The sequence below is a fragment of the Excalfactoria chinensis genome, chromosome 8 (genome assembly GCF_039878825.1).
Source record: "Excalfactoria chinensis isolate bCotChi1 chromosome 8, bCotChi1.hap2, whole genome shotgun sequence".
NCBI classification, from domain to species: domain Eukaryota; kingdom Metazoa; phylum Chordata; class Aves; order Galliformes; family Phasianidae; genus Excalfactoria; species Excalfactoria chinensis.
The window spans coordinates 22,560,256-22,577,412 of NC_092832.1; the positions used below are offsets into that span (position 1 = coordinate 22,560,256).

Sequence of the window (17,157 nt, forward strand, 5' to 3'; positions counted from 1 at the left end):
ACAGTAGTACTTAAATCTACTATTCCCAAGGATAACTGATAAAACACAAGGTAATTGCTAATGCAGTAATGGAATGCAGTACTCTGGCAGTCTTTCAGTACTATGAAGTTAAATACTGCTGAATATTTGAGAACTTGATAGTGGTAAATCTAGAAATCTCTCATTTTTAGTTACCAAGATAAACCCTTTGTCATATGTCTCTGACTTACAGTTATATTGTATGTACTGTATTCTGTATTGAGCAGCTAAATGTCTTGATAGTATTTGGTATACAGTGTTTTTATCATATTTGGTATACAGTGTTGTATACCAAATACATATTATTGCTAAGTTTTGAACACCAGTTTTGTCACATAATGTCTCACGCTTTTAATTTGTGTGCATTTTATATCAAGTCAGCAATCGTACATACGCTTTTTTTTAGCATAAGACTAAGGTCTTGTACAGTATCTTCTGCTAGCATATAATTAAACTAACATCCCTGCCATCCAGCAAATTGTAATGATGTTAGCACAGTATTAAAACATATGTCTGTGAGGTGAAAATATAGATATTAGTGCTGAGATATTTTGGTATATAACATCTTCTGTGAAACTCTATCTGTAGTTCTTATGGAAAATGTAAATGCATGCACTTAAAGTTTGTTCATTATGTTAAATTCACTCAGTATTATATAGATTTAGTTTATATGAATTATAGATCACTGTCAGTTATGAACAGTGAATGGATAATTATGTAAATACTACAGTATGTATTCTGGGACTACAGAGGATGTAGAACAACTCCCAGACTACATGTAGTATTGCTAAGAATTTTCTTTCTAAGATTTTTATTCATGATTCAAATAGAACTTTTGTTCTGTAAGGTAGTCAGAGCTCTAAGTGTACCCACCCTTTGTAAGAGAAGTCTTGTACAAGGGAAGAGACTTTCAGAAGCAGCAGCTTTCAAAAAATACTGCATCTTCCCTGTCACTTCCTTTCACTCCCAAAGACAGGCAGAGGTCCAAACAACGTGGGGTCTAGTTGGGAAAATGTCAGAGCTTTAAAAATACCAAGATTTCAACCATCTGCTGACCTGTGTGTAAGCTGGAGTCCCATCTGCAGGGGAACAATTTCTTTTTATGGCTCCAGAGGAAAAATGTTTTTGTGTACTTGTACTTCTCAGTACTGATTGGTGAAGATTTGGGTCTGCTTTTGCCTCAGTGAAATTTTGCTAATGGGCAGTAATAGAATTTGAAGGAAACAAAGGAAAAATAAGTCATTTAAAGTTGTCAGGTTGTCAGAGGAATGTTGTTTCCACATATGTGAAACTGAATTTCTGAAGCTCTGGACCTCCAGCATCTCCCACTAAGATCCTCCTGCTGGATCCTGGGAAATTCAATCTATCCAGTGTGTAGTTTGCAGTTTGTTGCTGCTTGAGACAGTCTCCCCCTGTCCTGTTTGCAGCCAGGCTTTTAAGTGGTCATGTTTATATTGGAAATTAGTAAAAGTTGAGAAGTTTTTATTATGAAGAAAGTGCAGGCTTTGAGTGCTGACTGCAAAAATATCAAATAGCATCTGTATACTGAATACCTAATTATAAAGGAAGGAATGGAATTGAATGCATATGGGCAGTAAACAACATGTTTTGATTTTACTATCAGCGCAATTTCGGCTCTGCCACGCAGATTATTTCCCTTTATTTGTTGTTACATATTGCAGTATTGGTACCTGTTTACTCTGTGGGGTTGTAAGGGAGGGGCAGAACATCTACAGAGATTTAAAAATATATTTAAGAGTAATGTATTTCATCTCCTGATTGGCCCTTGTTTGGCCATAATGCATTATATAGTTATGTGGCTTTATTTTAAGGCTTCCAAATGAGGTAGATCTCAAGGCATTGATTCCCTCATGGGTTTGTTCAGTTCAGATGCACAATTCTGTTCAAGTAGCTGAAGACAGTTGGGATAATACTGTTAGTTTAATGCACTTCCTGTCAGGAAGCTCTTTCTCTATACTATTATTTTTTTTTCATGCTGCAATACATATCCCTGTTCTAAATGTTCTATAACCTTCAAACACTGTGAGGTTTTTTCCCCAATTAATATCTTTGTATCATCACCAAGTTATAAGCACTTCCAATCTGGAAAGTAAGTTCTGTCCTTCATATCACTGCTGCTTTTTCTGCTCACAGGGATGCTCATGACTTGAATTCAAGAGTTCAAGATAGTTTGTCAAGTGTGTTCTTGCCTTCTTGATGTTCAAATTGCTATCTAACCTGAAAATCACAGCTTTTATTTGTATTGAATTACTTCACTAAGCATACACTGTATTCAGAAACAAAAACTCCTACCTGAAAACTCAGGTCTTATTTTTACAGCACGCTTCCTTGGAAGGCAAACAAGTCTCGTCTCCACTGCTTTGTGTGTGTAATAAAGAATTAAAAGATTGGAGGCAGTCCAGTGCATTGATCTGAGATGATTTTGCTTTAGCTTTAGTTTCTGCTTTCCTATTCCTGCCACAAAAGTAATCTGAGAGAGGAAGCAGGGATGTTGCTGTGCAGCTGATCATCCATTATGTGAGTCCTGTCAGCTGGTAAAGGTAGATTTTTTTTTTTCCTTCTTCCCCATCCTGACCCAGTTTCTAGTTTATCTTGTGATGCATAATGCATAGCATCCCAGCTGAGAAAAGAGGGAGGATATACACAGCAAAAGGTAGTGCTGTAAATGCAGGGAATTTTTGTTAATGTGTGATACAGCATTTACCAAGGATATCTCAGGGCCCACAAAAGCCTTAGTTGCTGAGCAGTATCAGAATTTGAGATGGTATTTGCGTTAAGCTGTCAAAATTAAGCATAATGGCTTTAGATCTGTGTTTCAGCACTGCCTGGGGAAATGCTCAGTGTTTATAGCTTCTTGTAAAACTTTACCATTGACCACCACATGGAGTACAGAAACTTGCCCCTGTGGTGTAAGAAGGCAGTTCAGTCCATCACATCATCCCATGCAAATGACACTTCACAAACTGCAGCCTTCCCTCTGAAAAATCTTGAGAGCTTTTAAAATTGTATCTGATATGGAAAAATTCCTGTCAAGGGATTTTGGTGTAAAATCTTTTGTGCTTTTTTCCTCAGTGATTTTTCTGTCCGTTATGACTGCATCATTTATCCTGACCTAATATTTTTCAGGGCTTTCCAGAGGTTCTGGTGATGCTGAAACAGCAAATCCCTCTCTATTCTCTGCTCAACTGTGCTATTATAGTTAAGCAGTGCAAGAGCAAAATTGCCAGACCTGTCTCTTCATACATTTTACAGCAGAGCTGTGCTATCTGTCCTCCTCTCTTCTCATGATAGAATAGCTCTGCTTTCTGAACCTGACAAGGTCTGTGCTACACAGTGTTCTGAGGCTGATATAGTCCTCCTCTGTTTGGGAAAACTGCAGAAATTCCCCTGAGAACCAGAACTAGGTTTCAATACATGGCAGCTGTTTTGAAAAGGAGTTTTGTGAGCGTGAGGAATGGTGGAGAAATAGTCAGGAAAGGTCTCATTGTAAGGACAGAGAGATACTGAGAAGTTCAACATTTTCTTCCGTTTCAACAAGTGTCCCAGGTTTGACACGTGGAATTGACACTTCCAGATGAAAATACGAGTACTTGCAGGTTGCCTCGCATTGAGAAATGCTTGATTAGTACGTTACAGATTGCCTGTGAATTCCCAGAGAGAACCAATAGCTTCCTGATCATAGATTGCCTTTGTCACAAAAGTTTCTGCCCGAGGCTGTGTTTATGCACTGATTATAGAGCTCACTCAAAAAGCAACCCGTAAATTTGATTCCAAACAGACAGTGAAGCAATGGAGAAGTTGTAATGAGGTAACAGTGAAGCAGCACTTTAACTGATTTCTTAAGATTGCAGATAAAGCTTCTTAGTATGTCACTCACAGGAGACCATTTGGTGCTTTTCCTTTGGACAGGATTAGACTTTGTTTATAGTAACTGCACTGGAGTCTTCAGTGAGTGGAGGGAGAACAAAAGGAGGGATGGTTTCTATGAATGGATGAAGAATGGCATCAGGAGGATTAGGAGAAGGGGAAAGAATGATTGTGACAGCTCCAGAATTATACAGAGGAGATAAGGCAGCCTCCTGATAGGTGTGAGAACTGTCAGAAGGATACACATAAGCAATGAAATGATGGTATTTTGGGATGTTTGTATGGAACCCTGCTTCATCTTGTGTCTTTCTATGGTTTAAAAGGCCCTCAGTGACTCTGAAAAGCTGCTTGCTTAACCACAGAACAGCCCTCTGACATTGGCTATGAAGTGTGACTTTTCCGCTTTATTGGGCACTACTGATAAAATCTCTCTATTGAGATTGGTGATAAAAATCCTATCGATCTCCGTATAGGAAGAATCTCATGTCTGTCATCTGGACGTTTTTGTGTAAGGTTACTGCATTAATTCTGACCTTGGGTGAGAAAATATGGGACTTTTGTGTCAAAATCAGTGCCACTAAGTTTTGTCTGAATAAAGACTGCATCATTGACTCTATTGACTCTGTGGGTGTAATAGCCTTTTTTTTAATCTGTTCTGCCTGTAAGTAGGTCACAGTGAATGAAAATCAAGTATGCATTTCACTCAGAGACAGTATGGTGTATTTATAAGTAACCTTTTGTTTTTAGAACTAAATCCTGCAGCTTTTCTTTCATCCCGATGCCCATGTAGACACACACGGAGGGAAAAAAAAGCACCAGCTTGCTAATTCTGAGGTGGTGTTTTGTAGTTCCAGTGTTCCAAGTACTGCTGTGCATGACCTAGAAATGCTGCTGGGAAGCGTATTGTGGAGAGTTGTCAAACTTGCTTATATCTAATCTTTAGATGCTATCAAGCTTAGGCCAGAAAAAAGTAAATGCACTACGCTGTACTAACATTTGGTTCAAGTATAAACACATACAGCCTCTTCACAACAAGGCAAATATGGAAACTCTAAATTACAACATTTATTCTGTATTTCGGACCTTATAATAATGCTGGGGGCATTTCACATGCCACCTTTTCTTCATAGTATAGATAGATATTTTTTAAATCCCTGTCATATCCTGCCTGGCAGTTTGGGAGATTCAGAGGTATAAGAGCTTATTTTGGGCCTTGCAAAGCATCCTTTCAGCAGAAGCCATCTCTCATCTTTAGTGCTTTCAAGTGGAATCACAAGAAATACAGCTTGTACAAATATTACTGTCATCCTGAATCTCACTGCAGTGCGCTTGCATACTGGTTAAGCATGCTTTACTTACAGGTCATAAATAGGGCTGTGATTGCTTTAAGGACCCAGTGGGTGACTGTGCCATGCCTGCGATGTCACAATGAATTATGCAGGTAGCTTTCGAAGGATGTGCTGCAGACTCAAAAGATTAAAAGGTTAAGCATAAGGGAACAAATTGTAATTTCTCTTCTAAATTCGAGTTCTAATAGAAAAATGTAACAGGAGCTTAACCGGCACAATCATAGTAAATTTGTGGTGTTTCAGCCTTCAGTGATTCCTGCCTCTTACATACAGCAGTGAATGTATAGCTCTGTGGATTTAGCTGCTTCCATTTGCAGATGTTCACTGGCAAATTGCAGTAAAAACTGAGATAATGATGCTTACATTTGGAATAGAGAAGAACACAGGGGCTGGTTTTGCTCTCTCAACTGCAGATAGATATGCATATTTTGGTGGGTGGCTGATGCCCAATACCAATTGCATTTGGCTGACAAGGTAACTACTTCATTAACCCATTGGGCTAAGGCCACAGCACACATTCATATAGATGTGGGCTCCTCTATTCCATTGCTGTTTCCAATTAGTGTAAAAGCATTTCAATCACCTGTCAGCAGTTGAACACCTCTATGGCTTTTAAATGCCAAAGAGTTCTCGTTTAGATATTGTGTTCCTTGTTTGGTTTTGTAGCTGTCAGTCCTAGCTAGAATCGGCTTAGGGAAAGTAACTCATGTCTCTCCCTTGTTCCCTACCCTCCATCTCTTCGTCAGAGCTGTTGTGAAAAGAGACCAGAGGTTGTTCTTCCACATTTAGAGATGCATAGGTACTGGTGACACTCCCTGGTCCTGATACTAATTGCCTTATCCCAAATATGTTGGCAGAAAGAAATTCTGGAGTAAAATTTCTCTTAAGAACTTAAGCAGAGGGGAGAGGTACTTTAAAATGGAGCCTGGTCAAAGCATGACAGAGGTCAGTCTGACTTCAGGATGGGACTAAGGAGCAGGGAGAGTCTGTATCAGCTGACAAAATCCTCCAGCATTTACTGGTGCAGAGCAAGTACTACAAAGTGCGCATCACAATTTTATCTGGAAAGCCATTGGAGTATTTTTATTTTTATATTTCCGAAGGAACCCTTTTTTTAGGGTAAAATGCGACGGATAGGCAGCTTTTCCTACAGATGGATGGATAACGATCTCTGACCATTGTGTGCAGATTTTTCCCATAAATTGTTTCTGACTATGTTAGTTAATCTCTTTTTTGAATGTTCCCATTGATTTTTTTTTTTTCATCAGTGATCTTTTGGCAGCTGTTCAGTTCTAAATTGCTTTTACCATTAGGGAGCTTTTACTTGCACCTAATCTCACGGCAGCCATTTTGGTTAGATTTAATGTAACTCCTCTTGCAGCCTGCTTTACTAAAACCTGTAACCTGCTGTTTTTCCATGATTTTTGGTTTTGTTTTTTTTTTAAAGAGTGTATAGAGAAGAGCTGGAAGGATCCCATAATGGTGAGAGATGGTCTGAAAGTGAGGGCCTGATCAGAGGATGCTGACAAGGTTACAGTACTGTGTGTTTATGCGCAGTAAGCTGTCCTCTCATGGCGCTATTTCTGGGTTTTTATGACAGAGACATTATCTGAGTAGCAAAGCTGATGGGATTTGTGCTTTTTACCTACAGATTGATCCTGCTGTGCTATAGCATTGTCCTTTCTTGGATATGAGAAAAAAATAGAGATTTTTTTTTTCCTCTTTCTTTTTGCTGAACTGTGGCAAAAATAGCTGTAAGATGGGCTATTCAAGGAATAGAACCTCCAAGAGTTCTGTTTGTTTATGAGCATGGGAAAGAGCTCGGGTTTTGAGCCGGACTGAATAGCTGGTTTTTAGGTCCTCCCCGTTGCTATAAGCCTTCTCTGTTCTGTACAGCACTCGATACACAAGTCTAAATGTGATAACCTTTATTAACGGGCCACTGTGTATTGAGATTAGTGTTTAACTAATACAGTGACCTCCTTTTGCTGGCAGTCTGGAAGGTCATAGGAAGTCTGCTGCAACACAAAGATTAATTCACTGCTCTGCAGTTTAATTGTTCCTTTTTCAGATAAAATAGTCTCAGGCAAAAAAGCTTGAACACAGGATTGTTGTATCAAATAATTTGTGAATTACGTAGCAGTCTGGTCCAATGACTTCTGCCACAGTTGTCTAATAAGGTGTTCTTTAGAACTGGGAGGCAGTTATGTAAAAAATACAAATAACAATGAAGAAAGCAAGCCTAAGAATCCTTATATACTCTGAAATATGCCACACAGAACACACGTTTGATAAGTTGGCAAGAAGTAGGCAAAGAAACCTGCAGTTACCCCCTGCCAAAGGCAGGAGATGGTTCTTCTGTGGATTTCTCTCCCCTCCCACTGGCCTGTGAAACATGCTTTAAAGGAACGGATTTGTGAGAAAGAAATAAAAAGCTTTTTTCAAGGGAATTTTTAGTTTAGATATTTGGAATACCTGCGGTGCTACTGAGCGTGGGTGGGTTTGGGCTGCATAATTCTGAAGGATAAGAGCAATGGAAGCAGAAGGATGAGAATGAGGAGTCTGAAAATGGCATTTTGATGCTGGAGAGTGTATTTCAATATAATAACTTAGGGATATCTTTTCTGACCTTCATAACAGTCAGATAGGAGTCTTAGTTCTCAGGTGTATAATAGGTGCTAGCTCACTTCAGCTTTCCTTGCTTGTAGCAGACTTCCTGTTTCTTGTAAGCACCTTCCATTTGAATGAGGAATGAGAAACAATTGTCAGTAACTGTTCTAAATCTGTATAGTGCATCTACTGTCTACATAAAGCCTTTGGGTTTTTCTTAATGCACCTCGTGTCTGCTTACTCTGCTCCTCAGTTTTTTAAACACTCTTCCAGCACAGCAGGGAGCTCTTTGAGACCAGCAAAGTGAAGATGTCACATCTGGATTTATACATGTCTGTATAGATACACTCCAGATTATTCTTTGTTCACTACTAAGTCCGTGCTGAAACAGAATTGTAACGGGTAACTCAGTACAGGCTGCTTGTAACTAAGAAAACAGGATGATTTAATTAATTGAGGAAGTGTGTGTGCAGACTTTCTTCCTGGATATATCCCTAAAGATGGATAAGGGACAAATAATCCCTGAAACAGAAATAAAGCAGAATCACTCTTACATAATATTATTATATTATTCTCTCTCACTTTCTATCTATCTATATGTATCTGTTGAGCAGAAAAGCACGCACCTATTTAAAACAGGCTCAGTTTAAAATAGGTTTGTTTATATAACAAGTCATGCTTTCTCCATTGTAAGTAATGATGACACTGAAGCAATGCACTCCTGGTGTCAGAGATACAGTAACACGGCCGTTTTGTCCCCTCTGCTCCCGTGGCCTTAAGTCATTCCTTACAAGCTTATTGTTCTGGTGGGTTTGGGGTTTTATTTGATTCAGAAACCCAAACCAAAAAAATAGAGAACTGCAGCCCTGACAGAAGTGATGCTTAGAAGAGCCTCGTGCATGCAGAGCCTCACTGAAGTGCACTGTGATGCTGTCAAACATCTCCATACCTGAATGTTGTTGCATCTAAATCAGCCTCCATTTTTACTGCTATTAAAGGAATGTTAGACAAAGTGGCACGAATTAAAACAATCGGTTGTAAACAAATTCATAAGTAAAGGAATAATACATTCTTAGCTTGGGCAGAAGCTGAGAATATTAATAGTATGGGGAAGGAGATTTCTACAAAGCACAGATACGTAACGCAGATGAGCACAGTAATGTTATGGAGCTGTAACCATGGAAAAATAAACAGGATATTAAGAAAACTGTGGAATTATGTCCTTGATAACTTAAGATAAATATTATAGTTTTGCTTCCATATTTAGCGAGAACGTCAGATCTGTTTGCTTATGGCTTGTAGCACATGAGACTCCATGTAACTTAACAATATCTTGTGACTGCTTTTTTCAGCTCGGGATGCTGATGAGAGAGAGAAGTGGATTCACGCCTTAGAGGACACCATTCTCCGCCATACCCTCCAGCTGCAGGCAAGTTTCACTTTCGCTCTTACTTTCCTTACTTCTCAGAACAACAAAGTGCAATGGTGTGACTGCTAATATCAGCCACATCTTGCACATCTGCTTGCTCTATGGCCTGTGCCGTCAGACATGGTAAGATATCAGTACCAGAGATTAGGTTCTAATCTTCCTGTTACGATTTTCTTGCCTTACCATCATGAAAAGTCAGCATGAAACTTCTCGTTAGCTGGTGTTTTAATTGGTTCCAGGCTGGTAGTCACACGCTTAGTTCTTCCTTCTAAACTGAGAGTTGGTCCTTACTGAGTGGAGCAGAATGAGACGTCTGGATTGCTGGTGTAGGTATGTTTGAGTGCAGCCTCATTCTGAAATTAGAGCAGTAACATTTAACCTCTATGAATAACAAGAGCGGTGCTGCTGTTTGAATCCACTGTACAAGATGGATGTTGGTAATACTCTGGTCTGAGAATGGCTGGTGGACTGAGGCTGGTTCTCAGCGCCGTCCTGCACTCAAGCATGTCTGTGAGACTCAAATTCCTCAGAAACCTGGACTTCAGGAAAGGGTTTTCTCATACCTGGTTGTTCTGATGTCTGTAGAAATACAAAGGAGGTGTTTGCTGTTTGTACTGAGTGAAGGTTTACAATGTTCAGAGTACAGCGAGGGAATTGTCTTGTAGGCTCTCATTGAATAAACATAATGAAATCCTTAATATCACCGAAAGGGAAGGAGCTTATAAAGACTGATTCATGTGACATTTACTCAATTTGAAGAATTAGAGCAAGCCTGAATTGATCCCACTTGTGTTTTCTCAGTCAGTTCACTTTAATTTCCTGCTAAAAAGTGTTTAGCAGCATTTTGTGTTTTTGTTTGTTTGTTTGTTTTTGTTTTTTTGCCTAAAGAAGCTTTTTGTGTTCCTTAAAAGACCACAAGTAACTAAATCAGTACTTTATCTACTGGCATTCCAGGGAGTAAATAAAAATCTGTGACTAGTAAGAAACATCTTCAGCCCCTGAAATAAATTCAGCGCTGCGAGTAGCACCTCTCGGCTCACAGTGCTGCCTTCTCCGCTCATCTTCGAGAGCCTTTTCCAACATGCCGGCTTTAGAAGCCGACTCAGGACGAGCCCCCGCCGCAGCCCCGCCCGCGCCGCGCCTCGCAGCGGCAGCCGCCATTCCCCGCGGGGCGGGGCGGCCCCCGGCGGGCAGCCAACCCGCGGCCGCTGTTCCCATCATGCAGACGGCGGGGCCGAGGCCGCGGCACGCGGGGCCGTTTCCCCGCCCCACCGGAGGCGGCGCTGTCGGGCCGGGCGCTCCGCCAGCCCCGCCGCTCCGCTCCGCTCGTGTCACCGCTGCGCGCTGAGGGATGGCCGGTGTGAGTACGGGCGGGGAGCGGGGCCGGGCGGCGAGGCTGCCGGGGGCCGCCGGGGCCGGGTCCTTCCTGACTGGGAGCCGACTCCGCCCCGAGGGCAGCGCCGGTGTTCTCCGGCCGTGCTCGGGTTCCCCACCCAAACGCGGGTGGGCTTCCTCGATTCTTTCTCATTTGGACCATAAAGATAAATTAATCGTTCCAGGAGGGGTTATTACCCACAGTTATGGGGCTCAAAGAGCCTTTTCTGTAAAGGTATTTTCTTAGGTGGTGCAAGTTGAAATGTGGATCGCTCTTGTATAAAACTGTGCAAATAGATTTAAAAATCCATCTGTTTTTGCCCCCAGTTATATATCTCTCTTGATTCTTTCATCAAGTTTTCACGCAGCTTCCATTATTTTGTGAAGAACAGTCTGCTTGGTCTGGTTGTGGAGTGTTCGGGTTCAGAAGATGAGTCTTTAACTCTGGTTAAGTTCATTTTTAGCGTGAAGCAGATACCTGTTAGGCATGAGAAAGTTTGCTGAAGGGAGGCAGTCTGTGTACAAAGCTGATCGACAAAGCACAGGGAACTGGTGCGAGGTGGGGAGCTGCAGCGGTGCCTGGGTGCTCCCTGCTCTGTTATCTTTGTTTGGCCTCAGTGTCCTGTGTTGTTCTTCAGTCTTTAGAATGGTTTTGAAACACTTGAAAAAACTTGTGAGAATGAGCAATGGTCAAGGAACTGGGGGAAAACTGAGTCATAAATACGTAGAAATGAGCACAGTGACACTTGCTGTCCAGAGGGCTGACGGTAATGTCGTACCAAATGGAACAAAAATAGGAAGGAAACATTTCATTTGTGCTTGTAATCTATTTTTGCCTCAATTTTGAAGCTGAAGTCTGTTGTTTTCCTTGCTTTCTTTGTATGTTCTTATATTAAGTCACTCTTAGTTCTTAGAATACAACCGTTGTTTATTGAAAAGACCACAGCAGATGGTGTGATAGTGTTGGCATCCCCTTGTGCTTTTCCCCATATGCCTGCACTGACCATTACCCTATCAGAGGCTGTGTATTGGCAGCACATTGGTTGCTTCACACCCACAAGAGATAAGTGGAATAGAGTACCTGAAGAGAGGATGTAGCTTGGTTTCCTTCTTTGTCTGGGCAGAGGTAGGGGGAAGATTTGCTTCAGAGTTTCTTTTGTTCCTCCCTGGAATTGATAACAACCACTGGTTCCATTCAAGCAGGAAGTGCTTCAGGTCTTCTTGTTTGATACAAAGGTTCTGCTCTCCTGTCTTCCAAGCAGCCCTGTAGTGCTGCATGTACTTCCTGGTTCTAGGGTTCTCCCATATTAAAACTACTTGAAGATAACTCATGTCTCTTGGTACTGTGATAACATGGTTCATTCTTTTTTGATTGGAAACGTGCAGGAACACTTAAAATATCTATCTACTTTGAAGAAACAACAGCAACAAAAAACCCACCAGGAGCTACCTGTTTAAAGGAGTCCAGGAAGTATTGAAGCATGGTAAAAGGCTGATCATGTCTGCATTTATTCTGGTAGCGCTTTGGTAGCGTTAGAATCCTGTCTGTAATGCCCACCCTGAGCTGGAGGGATGAGCTTTTTTTATCTCTTCTTCCATTAGCTGAAACCTTCATGCTCACTCTTGCCTTAAAACCCACATCTTTGCTAGAGCATCTGGTAACTGTCTGACTGTTCATGCAAAAGCTACATAATGACAGAGATAATCCACATTACAGAGTACTGAGATGCTTGCAAGCTACGAAGGCTTTCATCCCCAAACTTAGGAAAATCCTTGAGGTAAAGCCCCAGCCTCTACCTGATGTGTCAATGAGCTCTGGAGTGACAGAGGGACTGCAGGGACTGAGTAAAGAGTCGCTACAGAGAATGGAATTCTAAAAGTTCTCTAGATTGCTTGATATCTCCATAATTAGACCAAGATATTTACCTCTGAAATAGCAAATTGGGTAAGAAAAATATGTTCTGCAAAGTGGATCTGTGCTGGTTGATGAGAAAGGTGGTAACAGTGACTTTAATATTAGGAGTTATGCCATGGCTTCTCCAGTACTTGCTGGTGCTGCTGCTGGGAAGAGACAACGCAGTGAGAAGAGCTGCGGCCAGAACTGACCGAAATTCAGAGTGCTTTCCTGCAACCCTCTGTTTCCTAGTTTAGTTTCAGCTTGGATCAGTTTGCATCTTGTGTTGTCTATGTGGGAAGGCAAATGTTTGCTGACTCGAAAGAAAGAGCAGAGTAAGGGTGGAAATAAACAACAGGAGAACTGAGTTGTTTCTGGTTCAGGTGTGCTGGTAAAGTGTTTGGGACAATGTGTTGCTAGTAGCAGTTCCTTAGCCTCCTGTTATCCAAGATGTTTATTGATGAAATTCTTAAGGCTGCACATGAGAATAGTAGATAGAACTTTCTTACTGAGACAGGTATATTCTGAGCTTTTAGTACAGCTTGAACATCTAGCAGAGGGGAAAAAAAGTGGCTGCCACAGCTTCAAATAAAAGCCCAGAAGATAGCATTGCTTAGTGGCTCACTGCTTACTTATTGTGTCCTATCTTTGGTTTCCTGTCAGTAGTTGTTGCAGGCAATGTCCTTCACAAAGTCAGACACTCTGTAGGCAGGGTGTATGTTTCTGATGAGGTTCTGAAGTGAACTCAGAACACTTAGTCCTCTAAACTGACTCACAAAATTGTTTGCTGGACTTGGAAGCCAGATGAAGGATATAGCAAAAGTGTCTTTAAAGAGAGAAGATGCATCCTGCTCTGGACAGCTTTCTCTTTTCCTCCCCCAGGAAAGCTATTGTACAAGAACAACCCTCATTCACTGTTTCCTCTATCTTTTCTTTTGCTTCTCTGCTTTCATTCAGCTCATTTTCCACAGGGGCTCCTAGTTGAGAGCTACATTAGAATTTTTCTGTTAAGCTTCTTCTGAGAGTGATAAAATTTTTTCATCCCATCCTATTTGAAAGAACTGGTTGAAATTAGGCTGGAATTACTTCTTGGCATGGACAAGTTTGAATAGAAATACATCAGTGGGGTACATAATTCTGATCTGAAGGATGGAAACAACATAGAAAATCCTTTAGTGCTAGCCGTGTTGTAAGGAAAATCAGCCTTATGTATATTTTAATTGTTTTATATTTTGCTCTTGTCCTCATTTACCTCCTCCAAAATGGATGGATATATATGAATGGACTGCATTCTGCAGGACTCCTAGCATGGGATTTCCTTACTCAGTCTCAGATTGGTGTTCAGACTCCTTCCTAGGACAGCTATCTTGCAGCTCACACTGGACCCCTCCTTGGGTGGGTCAATGCTGCTGAGCTACCACAGATGTGAGCAGTGGTACATGCCCTGTACAGCCTAGTCTTTAAAGTTCTGGTATGTCCAGAAGAGGAAATCTCAGAAAATAAAGAAGAGATGGGAAAATAAAGGGAAAGAATGCTATTTTACTTTTTACTACAGCCTGTTTATCGAACGTGGGATTTTCTGTGGGAGGAGTGAAATACCAAATGTATTGTTACAGGAGGTAGCAGGCAGACTGTGAGTTTTATTAACTACTTGCTTCTGCAGCCATTTAGTCTGCTAACATGACTGTCAGTTCCTTAATGGTGATATTAACATAGAGTAGTCTTTATTTGAGGGAAATGAAGTATGCTTATGGCTACGGAGAGCTATTCAGTAGAAACAAAAACCCATATTGCTTTGGGTTGGTCCTGATATTAGACCATTCAGCTCAAAAATATAGATTTTTGAGTTCCTATTCTTCTCTGTGATTTGAAGATACTCGCTCACACATAACTTCAGTTGGAAGAGGGTCCGAGCCCCTTCTACTGCAGGACCAGCTCCTTGGTTAGATAAACTTGGCCAAGGCCAGACCCAATAGAGTTCTGAACTCTGCCCTCAAGAGGGTGGGGGTTGTTGTCTCTGCAAGCAGCTCTTCTGTCAGTTCATGACTAGGTGAGCACTATATAATTCACGTTTCTCATTTAAAAAAAAAAGTGTTTGCTAGTTAAGATATGCCATTTCTCAATTTAACAAGCTGTTAAATGCCATTCAGGTGAGTGTGCTCACCCATTTCTTTGAAGCCTCATTTCCTACTTGGCAGGGGAAGGAAGAGAAGGGAGGTGGGGTCCCATTTTTTCCTCTCTTGTGTCTTTGGGTGACTAAGTAGCAAAGAAATAAGGACGTCATTTACGTCTGCTCTTTGTTTGTATGCCTGCTGAGTTAGAACTAGTGATTAATATTTTTTTTGCTGTTTATGCAGTGCATTTTTCCATGCTATTGTTAATCTTGATATTTTTGTTACTTGTCTCCTGGCTTCTGATTTTAAACCATGTGAGGACTTAAAATTATGAACCTAATCTCCCATAACAGAGACTAGTAAATTTGCTCAGGAGGTTATAAAGTTCCATCTAAATAGCCTTTATACAGATCAAGAGCAAGCTTGTAGTGAAATGCGACTTCATGTACCCAGTGGTTATTTTCAATTACTTTTACATTTCCTTTCACTGCAGGGTCAGCTTGGCACTCACTACATTCGGCTTTTATGATTTTCTTTGATTGAAGTTTTAGCTTTCTAATAGACCTTTTGAGGCTACGGTTTGCACTTGTTTGCTGTCGATGTCTGTTCAGCTGTAGCATCTCACGTTTTACTCAGGTTTTCCTTCAGTGTTAAAAGGGGGAAATTTAGGAATGGCATTTTACCTTGAAGCCACTGCTGTAAATACTGGGTTGTTGCATGTTAATAATCTCAAACTGATAAGTAAAATAAAAACCTTCATTTTAATGCTGCATACAGATAATTTGCACAGTAAACTGTATTGCTGCATATATTCAGCAGAAATTTTCTGCACAGTTCATGCAGTTTTGGTATATGAAACCTTATCTCCAAGATTTGTTAGCTGAGCGTGGTAGGCTGCTGGAATAATGGTGCTGGTTGCTCCCTCCCTTCTTCAGCAAGGGAATGGAATAGCAGTTTTATCTGGTTTTAACATTAGTTTCTGTATATATTAACTTCTCTAGTTAGAGGGAGTGTCAAAGTTTCTTGTTGGAAGGATTTTCCCATTAGTGGGTTTTTTTAATCTTGTTAGACTGGGCATTTTTGTACAGATTCATGCTTTGGATTTTACATTATGAAGGAAGATAAATTTGCAAGCAAGAAAATATGAAAGTAATCAGTTTCATGGCAGTATTTGTCCGTGTTGATATTTATGCAATGAAATGTAATAAATATAGGAAAAGGGTGCAAATTGCTGTAGCTGTAAAGAACTGGCGAGACAGGAGGAAGAACTGCAAATTTTTGCACTATGAAGGTGAGCCTGTGTGTAAAAATTGGTTTAGCACTCTTTTGTTTAGTCCTTCACCAGGAAGCACTGAGTCCAGCTGCATTGTTGTAGCAAAAGTGGTCTCAGGTGCAAAAAGTGCAATCATGCACTTGAGTGTAGTTTTGTCCTTAACAGAAATGTGAGAACATGGGTCCAGTGGGCTTTCTTTGGAGGAAAAATCCTTTAATTAGTGTTATTTAAGGATTTTTCTTTTCTTTTGCAATTAAAAGTAATGAAATGCTCTGCTGTGTTACAATTATGCCCATGCTGAAAATGTGCAGTGATTTGCTGTTACTGATTTAGCTGCAAACAGAAGATGAATGCGTTCAGCTGTGTGCCTGTGTTTATACAGTGCATGCAAGGCAACATTTATCAGCCAGTTGGCAGTCAAAACCATATTGCTGTTAATTTTTTCCCCATAAAAGCCATCTAATTATAAGCTTGATTCTTATTTTATGTTTCTTCCTTCTCCTATCCAGGGTGTGGATTCAGGGTTCGTTCCCAGCGTTCATGATTTTGATAAGAAACTTACTGAGGCTGACGCTTACTTACAGATCTTGATAGACCAACTGAAGGTAAGTTAACAAACTGGTGCACTTCTTGTACTGTGGGGATTTCAAGGTCTGTCTGAAAGGAAGCTCTTGTCTTACTTGTGGCAACTGAGCATTTTATCAAGTAATACACGACTACAGTTGCAAAAAGTTTCAGACTTCTGTGCAGTAGCGATAATCTGGTTTTTGTTTTGTCCTTGAGTGAAGGCATTCTGTCAAAAGTTGTGTACCAATGCAGTTCTTTTCCACTTAGTTTGTATTTCAAGAGTTTGGGGGGGATGGAAGGTGAGGAGTGATAAGGTCGTATCTCGCAGTACTCGCCTTGTTGAGAAAAACAAAGTTTTTGCTGCTGGTTAGGACGCTTTTTTCCTATGACTCAGCAGGTTAAAATTGCTCTTAAGATTGCTTCAGTTCTGCTGGTTTGGACTTTTTTTTTCCCCTGATATAACGGACAAGTGCTGTACATGGAGCATTCAGCAAAAATTCAGTTGCAGGGCAGGGTGGACATTGGGGAGAGTGCAGTGACAGGAATGGAAATGGGAAAAGAGATGCAAGCAAAATCTGGAGCTAATCTGCAGAGGTCTCCTTCAGGAGTTAGCTTTTATTTGTGTTCAGAGGCCATCTAGC

At 40.8% G+C, this 17,157-nt stretch overlaps 1 protein-coding gene across 8 annotated transcripts in view; it reads left to right on the forward strand.

The window, feature by feature from the left end:
- The window catches only part of OSBPL9 (oxysterol binding protein like 9), a 50,750-nt gene that overhangs the window by 13,781 nt on the left and 19,812 nt on the right, over positions 1–17,157 (forward strand). For 6 of the 8 annotated variants that reach the window (XM_072343576.1, XM_072343577.1, XM_072343582.1 and 3 more), the window contains 2 exons: positions 9,218–9,294; positions 16,459–16,554. In XM_072343576.1, the coding sequence (XP_072199677.1) occupies positions 9,218–9,294; positions 16,459–16,554 (173 nt within the window). Of the gene's footprint in view, positions 1–9,217; positions 9,295–10,518; positions 10,655–16,458; positions 16,555–17,157 lie in introns of those variants that run through there. The other 2 variants (XM_072343580.1, XM_072343581.1) reach the window with 1 other exon arrangement.